The sequence below is a fragment of the Eptesicus fuscus genome, chromosome 4 (genome assembly GCF_027574615.1).
Source record: "Eptesicus fuscus isolate TK198812 chromosome 4, DD_ASM_mEF_20220401, whole genome shotgun sequence".
Lineage (NCBI taxonomy): Eukaryota > Metazoa > Chordata > Mammalia > Chiroptera > Vespertilionidae > Eptesicus > Eptesicus fuscus.
The window spans coordinates 80726224-80748851 of NC_072476.1; the positions used below are offsets into that span (position 1 = coordinate 80726224).

At 39.4% G+C, this 22628-nt stretch overlaps 2 protein-coding genes across 2 annotated transcripts in view; both read right to left on the reverse strand.

Annotated features, from left to right (window-relative positions):
• The window catches only part of IPO11 (importin 11), a 143910-nt gene that overhangs the window by 11279 nt on the left and 110003 nt on the right, over positions 1–22628 (reverse strand). Inside the window, exon 27 of the mRNA XM_008161859.3 lies at positions 19530–19651. Within this exon, the coding sequence (XP_008160081.1) occupies positions 19530–19651 (122 nt within the window). The remainder of the gene's footprint in view (positions 1–19529; positions 19652–22628) is intronic.
• On the reverse strand, positions 8176–10159 carry LRRC70 (leucine rich repeat containing 70). Its single transcript, XM_008161858.3, is given in 9 exon segments — positions 8176–9056; positions 9058–9284; positions 9287–9349; positions 9352–9452; positions 9454–9553; positions 9556–9639; positions 9642–9731; positions 9734–9955; positions 9958–10159. Coding segments are annotated over 9 exon segments (1842 nt in total). The 3' UTR covers positions 8176–8303.

A 22628-nucleotide genomic window follows, 5' to 3' on the forward strand; every position in this document is an offset into this window, starting at 1 on the left:
CTCAGGTGAGGATTAACAACAACAACAAAAGAATGGATAATGATATTCAGAGAAGCAGAATGGACACAGGCCAGAGGACAATGGTCTGCTCAGCCTGTCCATGCTCTTCAGAGAGAAAACTATAGCCCTGGCACATGCTTATTCAGACTTAGAGAAGTCAGTCGTGTGATCACTGGAATTTACTCTCTCCCCTCCTCTGCCTCCAACTGGATTTCCAGCTCTCCGAAGTGACAGGCTTGGAAGAAGACTGTCCAGTAGGGATAAAGGAAGGGAGGTAAGGCAGCCTCAGTCAGTTGCTCGGTCAGTCATTCTTTTCATTGGAGTGTGACATGCTGCTCAGAAAAGGTCACAGGAGGCAGAGATCTAGCTGGAGTTTGGGGGTGAAGACCAGTAAATAGGAGACACCATGCTCACCCTGGAGTACCTATTAAGTGCCAGAGGGGAGGAGGCACAGACATCCAGTTCAGAAAGGGGGGAAATGACTATGGCCTGGAGTGGAAAAGCATGGGAACTGGCTTTGAGTGGGAAGAGTTAATTCTAGAAAAGGAGGACTGAAGAAAAAGAGTGGAAAGGGAGAAGCCATATTCTGGGATGAGTAAAAGGAGAAGTTAGACAATGATTATCTTCAAGGCATTCAAGTTCAAAAAACACCGAAAGGATATACCTCAATTACCACTCACTCAGCAGTTTGGGAAAAGTAACCCTCAAAAAGCCACAAGGGGCTTGTACTTTCCTGGCATATAGAACACATACTGAAATAAAATAAGCATTAAGAAATTATATATTCTTGTTCTCCTTTTGTAAGTATTATAAAAGTGTTCCCTCCAAATGTGTAAATGTAACATTTCAAAATGAAGCCTTTAAAAATCTAGTTCTTTTAGGCAGTATTCAATATGAAGTGTTGAATATTAGTCTTTGCTTCACTTATTCACAATACTCTCAACCTTGTCTTCTATAAATTAAGAATCAACTTTTTTTTATAATATACAACTTATCTGAATAAAATGCTTTAATATGTGATCAGACATTTAAAATGAACCAGTCAAAAGAGAGCTATAAACCCTCAGAGGAATGAAATGGAAATAGGTTTGGAGGAAAAGGGGGAAATGATGAAAGGCAAGTACTCAGATAATCTCATATTCACTATCTCTTTAAATACAACAAGATATTACTTTCGGTTGTATTTTCTTTTGAAAAACACTTCAAGTATTTTGTTTCATATGTGTTATTTGAGTTATGAGTAATACTTTATTAGAATTCTTCTCGGTGTATTATCCTCTTATTGTCCTCTCATGCACATTCATTCAAATCCATTGTCAAGTATAATGTGGAAAAGTGAAGGTAGCCAGAGAAACCATGTAATTTTATATTTCACTCAGTTCTTAACACCTCAAATCAGTGCTTAATAAGTGATATTTCACATTAACTAGGACATAGCAATTTAGTCCTGAAAAGATTAGCTAAATTCTATGCTTGTTTCTACAATACAGTAAAAAAAAAAAAAAAAAAAAATGTGATTACTGAATATGCTAGACAAAACTTAATACAGGAGGTGTACTAACACCAAAATACCAATTAATGTATAAAGAAAGATGTGATTAGAAAAAGTGGTCATATTAGCCAGGCCAACCTTTCCTAATGAATAGCTCACCATAGTTAAGTTCATTCATTTTAGTCAACATTTTATGAGTCCACAAAATGTGTCAAGGCGGCCACCCTCAGAGAACTCAGAAACTCAAGGAAGCTTAAAGTCTAGGGCACATAAGTTTGAATGCACATAGGGAAGTGTGTTGCACTTGTGAATGCTACCTGTTGTATGATTTAGAGGTGAGAAACTGAGGAAAGCACTGTGGAAGCTAAGGAGTTGATTATGAACTAACAGTCTGCAAGAAGGACAAAGGAATCAAACAACAAATGAGATTTTCTTTCTTTGTTTTAAATCATTATGATATTTTGAGTAGTTAACTGCCTTTCCTAGTTCTTATAGGTATTTTTGACTCATTAACTGGCACTTATCTGAAGTCAAGGAATCCTGTCACCTGGCTAGTGCTAAAGAAGCACTGGCCAATTATTATTCTCAAACTCTCATCTCTGGCCCCCAGAGACATGGGATCTTAGAATTTTCAAGTTAACTCATCTTTCATTGATTGCATTAGGACAGAAGCTCCTCCTAAAGAACCCCCAATTTTGATATAAACTTTTTTTAATTTCACAATGTTAAATGGGATCCAACTGATTGTTTCCTTATTACTGAGGGCTTCAAGGAGGCAAATGGGTGCTTTCTGCTGCAGTCTCTTAAGTTTCATTCTTTCTCCTTCTTTAAGAACTTTCAAGGGCCACCAAGAACCTCTGCAATCTCTATCAAACCCACCCCTGCAAAGGCACTTTGCATTACCCTTCCTTCCCGCTTTCAACCGGTTAAGTCAGCACCACCTGGATGTAAGCGTTCTGGACTCCATTTGCTTACTCCCCTCCTGCTCCTCCAGTGTTCTCCCTCCATTTCCTCTTCACCTTCATTCACCCTTCCTTCGTGAGGCCTTCCCTGACCACTTTAACCCACTGTAAGTGAGCACTCTGTCCTTTGAATGTCCAGTAACCTGAAACCCCTGCACTATCCATTTGGCATGCAACTAATGTGGCATCTTTTATACTATCTTCTCCTAAAGGGCTTCTCCTAATGCCCTTTAATTTTTCATGCCTGCTCTCCCTAAGATTATAAGTAACATGAGGCAGAGCCTATATGTTATGTCAACATTTTTATGTTTCATAGATTACCATTATGCATAATGTGAACACTCAATAAATAATCATGGGAATTAATGATCCCCGAAGTCCTCGCTCATTTTCTTTTCAGAATGTTTTTACTTATTTCTTTTTTAAATTACAAGCATGGGTAACTGAGTTGCAGATAACATATTACAGCTTATTACTCTACACTAGACATGAGGCAGAAAATGGAACAGAAAGTTAGCTGTGTTAGACTCTATTTCTGAAATAGTCATTTGAGAAAATGCAAGGAAAATTTAACACCACGGATAAGAGAAGAATGAATGTAAAGGAGGAGAATAAAAGTAAAATCGAAAAGGAAAAATATTAGTAACCAGAACATTTTCTTCCTTTTTACTTATCACAAACTCTTTTCCTTTTCTTATTGTACATACTTGGCCGATATATTAATTTATCTGCATAGACACAAGTTACAAAGACACTACAGAAAAAAGACAAGCCTTCTCAAAGATCTGCTAGTTTTGTTTTTTAAGTATGTGGTAAGTGATGTTACACACACACAAACATTAAATAAATAGGTGAGAACATGAAACACTGTGCTCAGTAAGGAAAGACATTTGATCTTTTAAAACAATTTCACGGTTTCAGTAATCTGTCTTTTCAGTCAAATGCACATTAATCTTGACTTAGTATTTCCTAAAGCTATGATATTTTAAGGCATTCTCTGGGTCTATAAAAACATCTATCTGTATATGAATGGCAGAAACTTCATGCAAAATAATTTTTCCTTGTTTTATAAAAAGACGTACTTTAAGAAAATCCAACTTTTTTATGCTTATTTACCTCCCTTAAAAAAAATATATAGGCTTAAAATTATTTCTGTCCTGCTGTATGATTATGATTCCAAACATAGGTGTTCAGAAAACAAAATGCCTTTAGAAAGATAAAGAAAAAATTTTAATCCCCAAGGGCACATATAAATGAAATATTCTAATATTCATTTGGCTACCCTAAACAAACAACTTAGATTGAATGTAAACAGGACTTTAGTTTCTTTCTTCTTGTCCAAGTTTTATTAGTATTTTTCTAGTGAGCATTTTACATTTCCATATTTATATAACTGATCCTTCATCATAAATTATGTGACTTAAATTACTTCTCTGTGATGGATTTACATATTTCTATCACATCTCCATTCCCTTGGAGGTAGAAGGAAAACAGTCATGCAGAAAAAAACAAAATTTTCAGTTACCTTTTCTGAACAGTTTCATAATATAAAATTGCTGATTTACAGTGTTTCATAGTAGCAGGCCCAAGAAAGAAAGAAATCACTTCAGAATTTTCTTTGATCTAACCAGACCATAATTACACTATCTGTACATCACACTTAATATTTGAAGTTACTCTCACATCATTATATCTTAAATATAGATCAGTGCAATTAGGGTAATTTAAGAAAATAAATTTTTAAGCACTAAGAGCCACAATCAAATAAAATATCCTCTTACTCATACTTTTCTACTTATATTGTTTAATAGAATTTAGCAAAAAACAAGTTTATTCAAAGAAAATGGCAACAGAAGAAAGCCTTGATTTATCAGTCCTATTACAAAATTTCTACCATATCAGAGGCTACAAAAGTGGTGACATTTACACTAAAATTAGTTTGCTTTGTTTCCCCCACACACATTAAATATTTTTCCAGGACCAAGACTGCAAATACTTTTGTCATTTAAATGGAAACATATATCCTTTCTACAGGGCAATTCTCTGCATGGTCATGGGAAAGTGCATTAATAAATCTAATACCCCTGACAAATACTGGAAAGGAAATGGAATAAAAAAATTCAGAGTGGAAATTCACTAAGTTATTTTAAAATGAAAACTGAATTTTTTACACTCAACAATGATACTTACAAAGGCTTTTATATTATAAACCATTCCCCTAAAAAACTGTTTTTAATGTACATACACAAGGGAGAAAAGGTGATTATTAAGACAATGAAAAATAACTACAATTAACTATGAAAAGAAACTGCCATATTATGTGATTTTCAAGAGTAAGGCTGCTTTAAGAAAGAAACATTGCCAAATGAAGACATACTAAGGCTCCACTAAAAAAGGAGGTGATCAAAGACTGTATGGAACTATTTGGGAAAAACATTCCATTGAAGAAGCCCAAGAAATGCTTGTTTTGCATGTTTATAGAATTCAATTGACAGATTGGTTCTTGTTTTGTAAAAAGAAAGTAAAAGAATTTATAAGGAATTTGGTAATTATGAGGTTCAGGTATGACCTTACCACTGTATATACTGAGTGGCCAGATTATTATGATCTCTGAACACATAATAACCTGGCCACTCAGTGTATATACTATATAATAAAAAGCTAATATGCAAATTGTCCCATCAACCAGGAGTTCGGCCAACCGCCCATGTCCTCTCACCCTGGCCAGGCTGGCCGGACCCCACCCATGCACAAATTCATGCACCAGGCCTCTAATAGGCCCATTCAGAGGTCATAATAATCTGGCCACTCAGTGTATATTGGACATTGTTGAAAACAAAGCTATGCAATAAATAATTACAGGATAATCATGAATGTATATATACCTTCAGGACAGGTTTTGTAAAGCCGAGTGTACTTATGTTATTAAAGTTATATGAAAAGGTTCTTGTGGCTTGGAGTTAAATTCCTGGGAAGTGCTGTATGTCACAAAGCTCAGACCAAAATGAAAATAATGTGCTCTGGAAAACAGTGTTACATGACCAATCTCAATACCAGATTTCAAGCTGTATTACAAAGCCACTGTTCTCAAAACTGCCTGGACTGGCACAAGAACAGACATATAAAACAATGGAATAGAATATAGAACCCAGATATCGACCCAAACCACTATGCTCAATTAGAATTTGACAAAGGAGGCAAGAACATACAATGGAGTTAAGACAGTCTCGTCAATAAATGGTGTTGGGAAAATTGGACAGATACATACAAAAAAATGAAACTAGACCACCAACTTACACCATACACAAAAATAAACTCAAAATAGATAAAGGACTTAAATGTAAGATGGGAAACCATAAAAATATTAGAGGAATCCACAGGCAGCAAAATCTCAGACATATGCTGAAGCATTATCTTCACCGATACAGATCCTAGGGCAATGGAAACTAAAGAAAAAAAAACAAAAAAAAAAAAAACAAGTGGGACTACATCAAAATACAAAGCTTCTGTACAGCAAAAGAAACCATCAACAAAACAACAAGAAAGCCCACTGCATGGAAGAACATATTTGCCAATGTTATCACCGATAAGGGTTTAATCTCCAACATTTACAGGGAACTCATACAATTTAAGAAAAGGAAGATAAACAACCCAATCAAAAAATGGGCAACGGACCTAAATAGATAGTTTGCAAAAGAGGACATAAGGAAGGCCAAGAGACATATGAAAACATGCTCAAAGTCATTAATCATCAGAGAGATGCAAATCAAAACGACAATGAGGTACCATCCCACACTTGTCAGAATGGCTATCATCAACAAATCGACAAATGACAAGTGCTGACAAGGATGCAGAGAAAAAGGAACCCTTGTGCACTGCTGGTGGGAATGCAGACTGGTGCAGCCACTGTGGAGAACAGTATGGAGTTTCCTCAAAAACTAAAAATGGAACTCCCATTTGACCCAGTGATCCCACTTCTAGGAACATATCCGAAGAAACTAGAAACTCCAATCAGAAAGGAAATATGCACCCCTATGTTGATAGCAGCACAATTTACCATAGCTAAGATTTGGAAACAGCCTAAGTGCCCATCAGCAGATGAATGGTTTAAAAAACTGTGGTAATCTATACAATGGAATACTATGCTGCTGTAAAAAAGGAATTCTTACCATTTGCAACAGCATGGATGGACCTGGAGAGCATTATGCTAAGTAAAATAAGCCAGTCAGAGAAAGATAAATATCACATAATCTCACTCATTTGTGGAATATAATGAACAACATAAACTGATAAAAAACAGACCCTAAGAAAGAAACATCTATCAGACTGTCAAACCTCAGAGGGAAGGTAGGGAAGGCTAGGGGTGAGGGGGAGAGATCAAGCAAAGGACTTGTATGCATGCATATAAGCCTAACCAATGGACACAGACACCAGGGGGGTGAGGGCATGAGTGTAGGGGTGGGGGGACAATGGGGGGATAAAGACACTATACCTGTGCTTCTGATCAACTGTCTATAAATCAGAGGTTCCCACGACACCCTCCTTGAGTTCCATTAATTTGCTAGAGCAGCTCAAAGAAATACTTAGGTTTATCAGTTTATTAAAGAATATTAATGAACATCCAGATAAAGATATACATTGGACAAGGTCTGGGAGGATCATAAGTGCAAAGTATTTTCTATTATTTCACAGGTCCCCATTCTAGAAGACTCGAAAACAGCGCTTAAGGAGGCTTTCGTAGATGAAAAGAGATGAATGAAGATAAGGGGTTTTGAAAGCCAAAACATGAGGAAACTACATTACAACATAAAAATTTTTGCTCCATGAGATCTCAAACAAAATATAAAGAAAATATAAAGAAACCGGTTTGGCTCAGTGGATAGAGCGTCAGACCTGCGGACTGAAGGGTCCCAGGTTCCATTCCGGTCAGGGGCACGTGCCTTGGTTGCGGGCACATCCCCAGTGGGGGGCGTGCAGGAGGCAGCTGATCGATGTTTCTCTCTCATTGATGTTTCTAACTTTCTATCTGTCTCCTTCCTCTCTGTAAAAAATCAATAAAATATATATTTTATATATGTATATATATAGTAAACTGTAAATAAGTATTGTATAGTAACCACGTGTTCCCTCCTCTAGATTTTAAGCTCTAGCAAGAATAGGAATTGTGCTTATGTTTTTCACAATTATAACCTTAGCACCTAAGCAGCAGTGTAGCATGAAATTAAGAGCATGGGCTTTAGAGTCAGACAGACCTAGAAAGTGTCAAAAGCTGTGCGAATGTGGGAGTTTCTCAAACTCACTCTGCCTAGGTTTCCTGATCTGTCAAATGTAGACAGCACTACCTTACAAGTCATTTTTTAAAAAATATGTTTTTACTGATTTCAGAGAGAGGAAGGGAGATGGAGAGAGGGATAGAAACATCAATGATGAGAATCATTGAGCAGCTGCCTCCTGCACGCCCCCTACTGGGGATCAAGCCCGTAACCTGCATGTGCCCTGACAGGGAATTGAACCAGGACCTCCTGGTTCATGGGTCGATACTCAACCACTGAGCCACACCAGCCAGGCCTTACAAGGCTTTTTAAAGATTAAATGTAGTATCTCAAGTATTTAGTAGAGTGCTTGGTACAGAAAAATGTTAGCTATTATTAATACTTAATACAGTGCTTATCAAAGAAAATATTTGCTGAATAAATACGATATTCACAAGTTATTAAAAACATTATTTATTAATGCTAAGCTCATGTAATTCATTATATATCCAAATAAAGCTTATAATTCTACATGGAAGCTTCCGTTTTATTCATGTCCATGGCACTAAAGTTTCTTACAGCCACTATTTAGTTGAATTATAAAGCAGAATGTTCAAAGAGAATGACCTGTGCCTCATTTTCAGGAACAGTTTGTTTGTGAAGTTGAATCTGCTCCAAACCAGGGCTTTCGAGAGAATTTTGGCAAGTGTTACAAACTGAGGCAGTTACATTATACCTTGCAGACTGATAAAAGCTGTAATATTCAAGTCTATTTTCCCCTGAGTTTTCTGGTGTCTTTAGTTTTTGTTTAAATTGAACAACTTTGTAGATCAAAAACACGATTAAAATACAAGCTAAGATAAAAAAAGCTAGCAAAATGTCAAAAGCCTCATTTAACCTTTCAACTTCTTGTGTACAAATTAGAGATGTCTTTCCTGACACTGAAGCAGCATCAATTGGTAGAGCGCTGGTTTTTTCCAAATTCAAGTTAACAGAAGAAGCAAGCTGTAATTTCACAGGTAACACTGCAGTAGCCTCTAGTGGATTAGCAAAGGTATTATTCTCTTGAAAAAATCTACTGGAAGGTGAACTTTGTTCCCCGATAGAAATGTTCTCGGTGTTTTCCAAATGTTTCCCATTTGTGGTTACTTTATGCCAGGCCATCATTAACGCAGTAGTCTTGTGATGAATATGAAGAGATTTTATAGCCCAAACTCTGGTTACATTTGTCGAAGATGTATCGCAATCTGTACAGTCAGTCCACTTAATATAATGCAATGCTCTGCCACGCATGGATGGGGGGTTTCTGACAATAGATGTTTAGGTAATGGCTGAAGATGCTAGCCAGTTAGTTGCGAAGGCCCAATAGTTTGCTGTTATATTTCCAAGGATTAGAATTTGCCTGAAGATGAGTCAATGAAGACAATGGCTTAAGGACCCTTGGATGTAAGTCTGTAAGATTATTAAATGACAGATTAAGGATCTTCAAATATGCTCCCATGTTCTCAACTGTATTGTTATCAATGCTGATTATTCTACTTCTAATTTAGTTAAGGTAAATTAAATTTTTTAACATCTAAATGTGTCAAAATTTAAATTTTCTAAATCATTCTGACTTAAGATCAAATGTTTAAGATTGTTAAGCCATTAAACCCATCCCTAGTAATGTTTTTAATTCTTGAATTTTTCAGAAGCAAATATCCCAAGTTGACAAGTCCTTTAAATGCAAAGGACTGTATTGCTTTTATGAGACAAAGAAAGTCTTTTAAGGCTCTTAAGTACTTCAAAAGCATCTGATGGTACTTGTGCTAAATTATTACCTTCTAGGTACAAATAATACAAGTTCCAAGATGTTGAAAGCCTGTGTCTGATATCCTCAAAATGTTATTGTTAGATAAATCAATTATCCGAAGAGCAATCATGCCAACAAAGTACCACTCCCAAGGAGAGTAAGGTGATTCCTTTGCAGATTTAAGTACTGAACAGAAACTAGATCATTAAATATTCCTCTTGGAACAAAGGATATTGATTACACTGTAAATATAAATTACAAAGACTGGAAAGCCCCTCAAATATTCCAGGATCCAGATGTTTCATAAAATTATTATTTAGATATAGAAAATAGAGGTGCCTCAAATAAACAAAGGCTTCTGGATATACACACACAATGCCAGCATTATTCTAATATAAAGCTACAAGAGAATGAAGCCCTGTTAATTCACTTTTATTTATATGAATTAAGTTATTTCAGCCAGGTACAGAAAAACTGTAATTTCAGAAAAATTCCTAGGAATACTTGAAAGGCCTAAGTCATGGCAGTTAATTTGTCTCCCAGTGCAGAGCTGGCAAACAGACACACAAGCAAGTATCTCCTTATGGATTAATAATGCAAGATTACAGGTAACAAGAAGAAAGGGTCATAGGCAAGGCAGAGAAAAATGTAATCTACACATAGCCCTGTTCTTGCTTTTTCTGTTTCTATCAGAATGGGCTATGAGAAGGTAAAACTTTAAATCATAAAAATGTTCTTAAAATGAAAGTTTTATAATACCAGAAATTCTGTATTCTATTTTATTTTTATTTAGAAGCAACCAATAATACTAAATACACATAAGTTATACTACAATGATAGCATAAAATAATGAATTTGGAATATGTTCTAGGGTTATTAGCACATCAATCCCATTAGCACATTAATCCACTGACAAAATGATAACTCAAATTTAATGAACTGCAAAATAAAATATTTGCTAAGTTCATTTAAAATATTACAATTGACTATAACAAAAGTAACAAATGATGATGCAGGAATAATGGTCTTTGGATATAATATGTCCCTTTATCAACTTAAAGTCTAATATCAACTAAGTAACATTATAAACTATAAAAATACAAATTCATTATAAGACAATTAAACTCTATTGAAACTACCGTTTTTCACAAACCAAATTTTTTTTTTGTTTCAGCTAACAGCTTATATTAAATAAATAGTCTTACCAAGAATAGGACATTCATATCATTAACACTCGGTTGATTCAGGTAAAGTTTTTCTTTCTAAATCTGTAGAGAGAAATTTCTAAACTCCATTTCTTTCTGTGGCACCACTGACCTCCACCCTTCCAACTTTTTTTTCTTTTAAAGTCACAGTTTGCTCAGGAAACACCACTCTTCACATTAGTTCCTCCACAGTCAGTGTGTAAAACAGAGGTTGCCATGGATACAGGAAACTGAGAGACAGGAAGTAAGTTTATCTGTTTCAAAAGTATTGTTGAAAGGAAATCTCAGAAACTTATTTTTCAGAATGCAGTTAATTTGAGTTTTCCTAATGCACACAGCTAAATACTACATAATTTAAAAAATAAGTATTTTTAAAAGAAAAAACTTGAAAATTTAAAATTTTCAGAATGAGCAAATACTGTATACATCAACAACAGATAGCTATTGAGTGGAAAAAGAATGTTAAAAAAAGATGAAATAGAGTAATATAATTTTCGTGAATATTTAAATGCATAAAATATTTATCTTGTTTTGAATACATATTAGAAATTTCAACTTTGTTTTATTCCTTAAAAAACAGGTAGTACCTGGCCAGCATAGCTGAGTGATTGAGCATCAACCTACGAACCAGGAGGTCTTAGTTCAATTCCCCATCCGGGCACATGCCTGGGTTACAGGCTCAATCTCCCATGTGGGGTGTGCAATAGGCAGCAGATCAATGATTCTCTCTCATCACTGTTTCTATCTCTCTCTCCCTCTCCCTTCCTCTCTGAAGTCAATAAAAATATATATTAAAAAAAAAAGGTAGCAAAATAAACAAGCGATTTAGAATAATGAATACAAATGTTACACTATTCTCTGTGTTCTGTTTTAATTTTCCCAAAGAAAACATGGGGATATGATAAATAATGACTACTACTGATTAGTGCCTTAATACAAAGATGTCACAAAATGGGTTTACAGTTGTTAAGTATGCAAAACATAGTTTATTCTTGTATTATTATTTAGAAATTATTGCATGATTTTCCACACAAACAACTGTAAACCTACTTTTGCTCCACCCTATATATTAAAGGTACATGCCGTACAGTGTATAATGATATCAAGTTGCACTCCAAATTACTGACAAAAGTTATCTTTTTGGGGAGAAAAACTGGGGAGAGTGAAAGAAGCCCTTAAATGACATTTTATTTCATATACATCTGAATAAATTTTGAATCTTTTAGGATTAAGTGTGTACATATTTTAATTCTCCCACAAGGATATTTTTTCCGTGACTTTAAAGAGGAAGGGGGAGAGAGAAAGAATGATGTGAGAGAGAAACATCGATCATCCACCTCCCACATGCACCCCTTATGCCCCATCAAGAATCCAATCTGCAACCTTTTGGTGTATGAGACAATGCTCCAACCAACTGAGCCACCTGACAAGGGCTATAATGTAATATTTTAAGGTAAGGATTTAAAGAATTGACTATTAATTTTTTATAATATATATTATTTAGTCATAATTTTCCAAAAAGCTGATTGCTTAGGTTTTCTAATTCTGACTTTTATTAATCTTACCAATATTCTAACAATACACTTAAAATATCAGTGATCCTATATAATAAAAGGCTAATATGCAAATCAACCAAACAGCAGAACAACCAGTTGCTATGATGTGCACTGATCACCAGGGGGCAGACGCTCAATGCAGGTGCTGTCCCCTGGTGGTCAGTGCACTCCCACAGGTGGAGCACTGCTCAGCCAAAAGCCGAGCTCACAGATGGTGAGCGCAGCAGCGGTGGTGGGAGCCTCTCCCACCTCTATGACAGCGCTAAGGATGTCCGACTGGGGGAGCGGGCCTAAGCTGTCAGTCGGACATCCCCAGAGGGCTCCCAGACTGTGAGAGAGTGCAGGCCGGGCTGAGCCCCCGCCCCCCCCCGGGTGCATGAATTTCATGCACCGGGCCTCTAGTAATATATAATTGTACACTAAAATTCCCCTTTCAATATTAAAGCAGCTTTACTTCACATCAAGATAACAATTACTTCAGATAACAATATGAATTATTTCCATATTAAGTACTTAGTATAATACCAAGCACTATCTTTCTATGACAATAAAAAACACACACAGAGGTACGTACTGGGTAACAGGTCTTTATCAAATGATCTACAATTCTCACAAATATCCTTTGTGACTGGCTATTGTTTTTTAATTGTATCATACAACTTAGATATATGGAGTTCAGGACATCCTACCCCAAAATGTAGCAACACAGAATATTTTAAGCTAAAGAATTTTAAGAAAATAGCAGAAACAAAAAGGTCTCTCTCTGACCCTCTAATTCCCAGATAGACCCCCATACCCTCTGCCCTATACCCCTGAAAGAGATTATAAAACTTTCATGTGAGAGGTGCCCGCCCTATATTGGGAAGAAAGGAGCATCTTTATCGCCAAAGATAAAAGGATTCTGGCCAGAACAACAACAACAACAAAAGGTCTTACACAATTTCTTCTACTTTAGTATACTTACTTAGCTCATACCCTTTGCCCTTATATCTTTGCATCCACTCTGCATCAAACCCACAAAAACACAGAGGTTTAACAATTTCTCCTGGTCTTCATTTCCTTATTAAGAAGCTAGTATCATGTAAAGCAAATTAAATTTGTACGCTTTTTTCCCAAATCTGCACAGGTTAATCAATCCATTCCACCAATAGTCAAAAGTCTTTGTGTCAAGTTAAGAGTCCCAAAGGTGAGTAATGGTGCAACAACAATCAGCTAAAAAATGTACCTACCACAATCAGATACCACATCACAACCACTAACATCCAATATAATAAAAAAGTAATATGCAAATTGACCATCACTCCAACACACAAGATGGCTGCCCAGATGTGGACACAAGATGACTGCCATAAGATGGCCAGCAGGGGAGGGCAGTTGTGGGCAATCAGGCCAGCAGGGGAGGGAAGTTGAGAGGGATCAGGCCTGCAAGGGAAGGCAGTTGGGGGCAATCAGGCCTGTAGGGGAGGGCAGTTAGGGTGACTGGGCTGGCAAAGGAGGGCAATTAGGGAAGACCAGGCCTGCACGGGAGAACAGTTGGGGGTGACCAGGCCTGCAGTGGAGGGCAGTTGGGGGCACCAGGCCTTCAGGGGAGGGCAGTTGGAGGTGACCAGGCCTGCAGGAGAGGACAGTTGGAGGGGAACCAGGCCTGCAGGGGAGGGCAGTTGGAGGGGAACCAGGCTGGCAGGGGAGGGCAGTTGGGGGTGACCAGGCCTGCAGGGGAGGGCAGTTGGGGGTGACCAGGCCAGCAGGGGAGGGCAGTTGGGGGGGACCAGGCCAGCAGGGGAGGGCAGTTGGGGATGACCAGGCTTGCAGGGGAGGGCAGTTAGGGGTGACCAGGCTGGCAAGGGAGGGCAGTTGGGGGTGACTGGGCCAGAAGGGGAGGGCAGTTGGGGGTGACCGGGCCTGCAGGGGAGGGCAGTTGGGGGCAACCAGGCCAGCAGGGGAGGGCAGTTGGGGATGACCAGGCTGGCAGGGGAGGGCAGTTAGGGGTGACCAGGCTGGCAAGGGAGGGCAGTTAGGGGTGACTGGGCCAGAAGGGGTGGGCAGTTGGGGGCGACCGGGCCTACAGGGGAGGGCAGTTGGGGACAACCAGGCCGGCAGGGGAGGGCAGTTAGAGGCGACCAGGCTGGCAAGGGAAAACAGTTAGGGGTGACAGGGCCAGCAGGGAAGAGCAGTTGGGGGCGACCAGGCCTGCAGGGGAGGGCAGTTGGGGGCAACCGGGCTGGCAGGGTAGCAGTTAGGCATCGATCAGGTTGGCAAGGGAGTGGTTAGGGGGTGATTAGGCTGGCAGGCAGAAGCAGTTAGGGGCAATCAGGCAGGCAGGCAGGCGAGCTGGTGAGAGCCAGCAGTCCCAGATTGTAGAGGGTGCAGGCTAGGCTGAGGGACAACCGCCCCCCCCCCCACCCCAGTGCACAAATTTCATGCATCGGGCCTCAAGTAGCTATAATAATAAAGAAAAAATACAAGTATTGACAAAGACATAGAGAAATTAGAACCACTATGAAAGACAATCTGGCAGTTCCTCAAGGGGTAAAATACAGTCATCATATGACCCAGCAATACCCAAGAGAAAGGAAAACACACATCTAAATGAAAACTTATACACAAATAATAGCAGCATTAATAATAATAGCCAAAAAGTAGAAACAACTCAAATATCCATCATCTGATGAATGATAAACAAAATGTGGTAGGTATATCTGTACAAGAAAACATTATTCAGCAATAAAAAGATATAAAATGCTGATATATGCTAAAAAATGGATGAACCTTGAAAACATGCTAAATTAGAGACCATATACTGTCTGATTTCATTAGTAGGAAAAGTATGGAATAGGCATGTCTATAGGGACTGAAAGTAGATTAGTGGTAGCCTAGGGCTAGGGGAGTATGAGAGAACAAGGACTATCACAGAGTACATGGTTTATTTTGGGGATAATAAAAATGTTCTAAAACTGATCGTGGTGATAGCTACACAACTCTGTGGATATACTAAAAACTACTGAGTTGTACATTTTAAATGAGTAAATTGTATGGTCTGTGAATTACTATATCTCAATAAGGCTGATAATACACACACAAAAATGTTTCTAAGACATTTTTCTTGTGAGAGACAAAAAATTAAGAACTAATTTTTACTGTAGAAAAGCTACTAAAATATTAGATTAAGGATTTATAGATAAAGAAAATACCATAAAATGTGAAATAAGAAAACATGACCTAGGTGTAAGAGACACATTCTCTTTTAAGAGATGAAAATAAGCCGAAACCGGTTTGGCTCAGTGGATAGAGCATCGGCCTGCGGACTGAAGGGTCCCAGGTTCGATTCCGGTCAGGAGCATGTGCCTTGGTTGCGGGCACATCCCCAGTGGGGGGGTGTGCAGGAGGCAGCTGATCGATGTCTCTCTCTCATCGATGTTTCTAACTCTCTATCCCTCTCCCTTCCTCTCTGTGAAAAATCAATAAAATATATTTTTAAAAAAAGAGATGAAAATAAAATTATATCATCCAATCCTATATAATAAAAGGGTAATATGCAAATTAACCATCACTCCATTGCAAAGATGGTGTCGCCCATAGCCACAAGATGGCAGCGCCCAGTCCTCTCAGCCCCGCCAGAGTCCCCCAGTCCCGGGGGGGGGAGGGGGGTCAAGGGGAAGGGGCCAGCCTCTGAGGGCCTCTGGGCAGTGGCACGGAGCAGAGTGGGGGGACGGAGGACGCTTGCATCGTAGCCCTGGCAACGAGGCAAGCGTTCCACGACCGGCCGTGAATGGGTCTCTGACCAGGCCGGGGCGCGATGGGCCTCTGGGCCACAGAGAGCCTCTGGGCAGCAGGCGTGGAGCGGCCAGACCCCGCAGAGACCTACTGGTGCACAGATTCGTGCACAGGACTACTAGTCCTATATAATAAAATGGTAATATGCAAATCAACTGAACAGCAGAACAACCGGTCGCTATGACGCACACTGACCACCAGGGGACAGATGCTCAAAGCAGGAGCTGCCCCCTGGTGGTCAGTGTACTCCCACAGGGGGAGCGCCGCTCAGCCAGAAGCCCTGAGCTGGGCTCACGGCTGGTGAGCGCAGCGGTGGTGGCGGAAGCCTCTCCCACCTCCATAGCAGCTCTAAGGATGTCCAAATGACATTCCCCGAGGGCTCCTGGACTACGAGAGGGCACAGGTCAGGCTGAGGGGACCTCCCCCACCCCGCCAGTGCACAAATGTCATGCACTCGGCCTCTAGTGTTAAATATTCACTTAGGAACAGCCAATTTAAATCAATCATTATTTAGGTAAAACAACATGTCCATAATTTTAAAGCTCTACACTGCCCTTTATTCAACTATATTTAAACTATACTAAAATACTATTCTTTGAAACTTATCTTGATTCTACTAGTCTAACATTTTTAAAGTTATAAAATAACTTAGAAAATTATCTTAATTCTTAAATAGTGTTTCTAAATAATGATATTATATATGATATTCTTGAGATAAATAAAAATGATGGGGAGGTACTAAGTGTCCAATCCAAGTAGGTTTAGTAAACCTGATACACAAGGGATTTTATTAAAAGGCAATTTCTCTTGGATAGCAAGCCATCATACCATCAAAACCTTTGGTGCTTTGTCAATCTCTTTTTGAATTATTCAACTAGCCTATGTTAAATAACCAACACTGATGTATAACAGAGATCCACACCAGAAACCAATATGATCCTATTAACCAATGTCATCCCAATAAATTTAATTTAAAAATATACTCCACATTGGTGACTTCTTTAATCTAAAAAAAAATAAGTGAAATTTAAAATTCTTAAAACACTTGATCTCAGAGAACACTTATTTACAACTGAAATTCTTAGAACTGCATTATAAAAAAATGTGTTCTTAAAGCTGGAGGATGAATTGCTATTTTAAAGAACAGATCAAAGGAAAGTTTGATTGTTCTCATCTACAATAATTTTTGCTTAATATATACCTATGGAGGAAAACACTTTGGAAAGCATTAAACGAGGAAAGTGTAAATTATGTTATTTTCATATAAAAATTAGCTGAAGAAAACTTTACTCCATATAAGAATACTAGAGGCCCAGTGCATGATTGAATCATGCACGTGTAGGATCCTCTACACGCTTTCGCTTTTCGCGGTGGAGCTGGGTGCCTGTCCGCTGGTGCACCAGGCCTTTCAGAAGCCTCAGAGGCTTCTGAAAGGCCTGGTGCCGGAGCAGACAGGCACCCAGCTCCCCAACTTTTGATGGTCCGCGGCCGCTGAGGGGGGCTACCCTGCTGTTGAGAGGCGCAGGGGGCGGGACTCCCGCCCCCTGCGCCTCTCAACGGCCAGATCCGTGGCTGCTGAGGGGGCCTGCCACGGACACCCAGCTGCACCTCTCAACGGCAGGGTAGCCAGGTGTCCGCGGCAGCCCTCCTCAGTGGCCGTTGAGAGGCACAGGGGGCGCAAAACCCGCCCCCTGCACCTCTCAACAGCAGGGTAGCCCCCCTCAGTGGCAGGGGATCCGTGCCTCTCAATGGCCGGATAGGCCACCCCGAGTCCCGCCCCCCAGCCTCCCGCCGCCCAATCATGGGCGTAGTGGAGTGATGGTAATTTACATGTTACTCTATTATTAGATAGGATTATAGACACTAAAAAGGGAAGAAATTTCAAACTTGAAATTATCACAGGCAAAGAAATACTAAAACAAAAGGACACAAGACAGTTGTACTGCACAATTAAACAACAACCAAAAAAATGATTGCACTATGTTCAGAAAGTGACCAAGAAGATATAATGAGACTGTATAGAGTACACATAAGCAAATTTATCTATCATTAAGTTGGAGACAATGCACAATACTATAAAACTTCATGAAGCAAAAGGTGACATTCCTTAGGACATAGGTGGTTAAAACACATTTTTAAAGTGAATTAATAAACAGATACAGATACTAAAAATGTACTGAATTTAAAAAGAATGCATGTACAGAGACTTAAGCTTTTAGAACTTTGTACTAAGGTAACTGAATGATAGATGGATAAACGAGGAAGAGAAAAAGAAAAGAGTAAAATAAAAACAATTAACCTCATCTATCTAGTTTGACATTACCTATGTAAACTCATTTAACCTTTACAATACCCTCATCAGAAAGATGCTATTAGTATCCCCATTTTAAAAACAAGGAAAGGTAAGCACAGGGAAGTTAAGTTACTTGACCACTGTCATTCAGTTGAGTGTGGTTAAAAAGTCTAAGTCTTTTATCAAACTTCTGAACCAGAAATGATGGATTAGGGTAAAAGAGATTAATAGTTTCTCAATGATCATTCTTTAGAGCAGTGCTTCTAAACTGGAGGTAGGAGGTTCCATTGGCACATCTAGAGGGTTGAGGCCAGGGATGCTGCTAAGTATCCTACAATGCACAATTCTGCCCCTCAACAAATAATCATCTGGCCCCAAATGTCATTAGAACTGTGGTTGAGAAACCCTGCTTTAGAACAATATATTTTTGCACTTGAAAATCCATTAGAATGAAAAGAGAAGAAAATAACATTTCCCAATTTAGCCTGGTTAAGAAAATCATTACCAATGTTATTCTCTACACCTGCTTATTTTAGGCAAGGGAAATGTTATACTGCAAAGTCTAAAAGAAACACAGGAACAGGAAATTACTATTACATGGGAAATTAACCAGGGAACATCACTGGGGATGTGGAAGGGAGAAAACTTTCCCCAAACTCCAACAACTATGTAGTTGTAAGTAGAAGAAAGAGTATAACAGGAAATGATAATACTGCTGACTTCAATATTACCTTCCACTAAAGTATGTGAATATAAATCTCCCTAAATTATGTCATGGGCCAATATATATATTATATATAATTATATATGACATATAATTATATACAATTATATATATTATATGTAATATATATATTGGCCCATGATTCTATTAAGGTCCTCTATATATAAAGATTTTATTAAAGTCTTCTAAATATAAAGAGGACCTTAATAAAATCTGGTTATTATAAAAAATGGAAATTCAGACAAGAATCACATAAATTGGAAAAATGAATATGACCATTAAATTGCAGTGCCCACCACTCCCATTCATATATTTTTAGATCTAGACTAACACTCACTACGTCATTATCTACTAACAAAATTGGCATACATATACATTAAATAACACTGTCCAGAAACACACAGCAATACCAAATGGCCAAAACAGTGCTAATATTTTGATGCTTTAAAGAAACAAATTTTAAGAAAACGTTTCCTCACCTATTATCAGATGGCAGAAGAGAAAGCAAAGCCAAAGCTGAAAGTTTTCTTCTTTCAGGCTGAGTAATGTTATCCATTCGATCAACCCACATTTCAATCATGTTTCCCAAAAGCTGATCCATCTGAAACAAAAGACCAAGAGGCATCTCAAAATATTTGAAATACTATGTACTTGTGGATAGGCTAAAATCTCATAAGGCATGGTTAAAGTTCAATTCCAGCAACCACAGAATTAGAATATAAGGATTTGGGGCAAGCCTTGAACCAGAAAGGAATAATTTAAGCAAACCATAATTCAACTTTAATTAATCTTGAGAGCCAATTAATTCTGAGGACTAAATAGATTTACTTGTTCAACTCAGCTAGGCTAAGGTATCCAATTGTTTCTTCAAACACCAGTCTAGATGCTGTTGTAAAAGCATTTTATAGGTCTGATTAACATTTACAATGTGTTACTTTAAGTACAGGAGATTACCCTATGTAATGTAATTCAATCAGTTTAAAGTCTTCAGAACAAAAATTAAGGTTTTCCAGAAAAGGAGAAATCCTGCTTCAATACTATGCATCAATAGAAGAATACACACAAAAAAGTGACACATGTATAAAACGGAATATTACTCAGACATAAAAAATAATTAAATTTTGCCATTTGCGAGGAGAAAAGATGGCAGCTGGCAGGACAGAGGTGAGGGAGAGGAAGTGAGTGAGTGAGGGTATGAAAGGAGAGTGTGTGGATGTGTGTGGTGTATGTGTGTGTGAGTGAGTAAGGGACAGTTAAATCTCGCAGGAACAGCAGGCTCTCTTGGACAAGGAGAGACCACTACTGCTGTGGGCATGGAGCCCACGCCATCTGGAAGGGGAGAACGGCCTTTTTTAGGAACTCATCAGCACCACCACCTGACAGGGCTTTGACATGTCTGCGCCCCAGCAGCTACTCCAGCCAAAATCCTGCTACCCCAGCTGCAGACCTGCGGACCTTGGGACCTCCACCTCCAAAGATGCACTGTTCCCATAGCAATAAGTGCATCTTCCCCCTCCCCAGCGGCAGAACTCTGGATACCACTTTCTTTTGCGCGTTTCCAGCAGCCCAGGGATCCAGTGCACACCACTCCGGAGGCAGCGCCTGGGAGCCACTGGGAGCCCCTCCTGGTGTGATTCTGTACAGACAAGGGCACGCTGCCCCGCAGTAGAGATTCTGAATTTCCTTTGCCTGAATAACTGCCCACGGACAACCCAGCTGTGTAACTTCAGTGCCAAGGCCCCTCAAGGTGCATCAGAGCTCTGCGCCGGCAAACTCACCACCACAGACGCTCACATTTCCAAAGGGCAGGCATCCTGAGCCCATATATCCACAGGGTCCTCTGGGGAGCTGCTTTGAGCCTCTGCTGGGTGTGATTCTGTACAGACAAGGACGCACTGCCCCGCAGTAGAAATTCTGTACTCCTTCCTCCTAAATAACAGCTCACATATACCCCAGCTGCTTAACTTCAGCGCCAGGGCCCCTCAAAGTGCATCAGTGCTCTGCACAGACAAACGCATCGCCAGTCCGCGCGCGCATTTCCAACGGGCAGGCACCCTGAGCCCATCTATCCACAGGGTGCTTGTGGGAGCTGCTCTGAGTCCTTACTGTGTGTGATCTTGGACAAACATGGACACACTCCCCCTGGCAGTAGAAATTCTGAATTCACTCATCTTGGATAGCTGCACACAGACGCCACAATTACGTGGATTCAGTGCCAGGGCCCGTCAGAGTACTTTAGCGCCCCTTGATGGCAAACACACTGCGGCTGCCCCTGTGATCCTCCACTGGGACCCGTGTGCATACCCACCACAGGTACAGCAGCAAAAGCTGAGTCTGCCCACCCCACAACTACAGAACTCTGGACTCCACAGTCATGCCTTTCCAGAGCACAGGCCTCCTGAACCCCATCACCCCAACAGACGGTTCCTGGGTGCGTACTGTGAGTCCCCGCTGGACACGTGCGATTTTAATAAAGGGCACAAGACAGCAAAAATTGGGATACCCCCCTGCACAGCTGCTGACTTCTAGACACCGCAGTTGTACCTTTCCAGCTCACAGGCCTACATCAAGAGAACCCAAATAGCTCAAGTAGAGAGCTACACTAGATTACCAAGCCCAGGAGACCTGAGAGATCAATCACACTAGTAGCACCATCCCCAAAAGAACCTGAGTATCAAACCAATCAGACCTACAATTAAAACGTTATAGCAAAACATGGGAAGACAAAAAAGCAACCCCCAAAGGAAAAAAAAAAAGGAATCACCAGAAAGAGAGTTTAAATGAAATTGAGGCTAAAAGCATATCAGAGAAAGAATAAAGAGTAATGGTTATAAGGATGTTTAAATGGCTGGATGACAAATATACACAATTCAATGATAACTATAAGGAGCTGAATGAGAATGTCACCAACATGGAAAAAGAACCAAGAGGAGATGAAGAACAACATAGCTGCAATAAAGAACACAATGAAAGGCTTAAACAGTAGACTAGAAGAGGCTGAGGACCGCATCAGCGAATTAGAAGACAAGGTAGGAAAAAACACACAAACTCAGCAGCAACTGGAAAGAAGACTTAAAAAGGAAGAGGAAAGCCTAAGGGAGCTTTGGAACAACACAAAACGAAACAACATTTGCATAATAGGGGTACCAGAAGGAGAGGAACAGAAGCAAGGAATAGAAAACCAGTTTGAAGAAATAATGACAGAAAACTTCAAGGATATTGGCAAGAAAAAAACTATGGAAGTCCAAGAAGTACATAGAGTCCCAAACAAGCTGAACCCCAAAAGACCGACACCAAGACACATCATAATTAAATTGGCAAACACCAATGACAAAGTAAGAATCTTAAAGGCTGCCAGAGAGAGACAGAAAGTTACCTACAAGGGATCTCCAATTAGAATATCAACAGATTTCTCAACAGAAACACACCAGGCCAGAAGGGAATGGAATGAAATATACAAAGTGATGCAAAGCAAGGGACTGAATCCAAGAATACTATGCCCAGCAAGGCTATAATTCAAAATTGAAGGTGGAATCAGGAGTTTCACAGACAAAAAAGGACTAAGGGAGTTTATTACC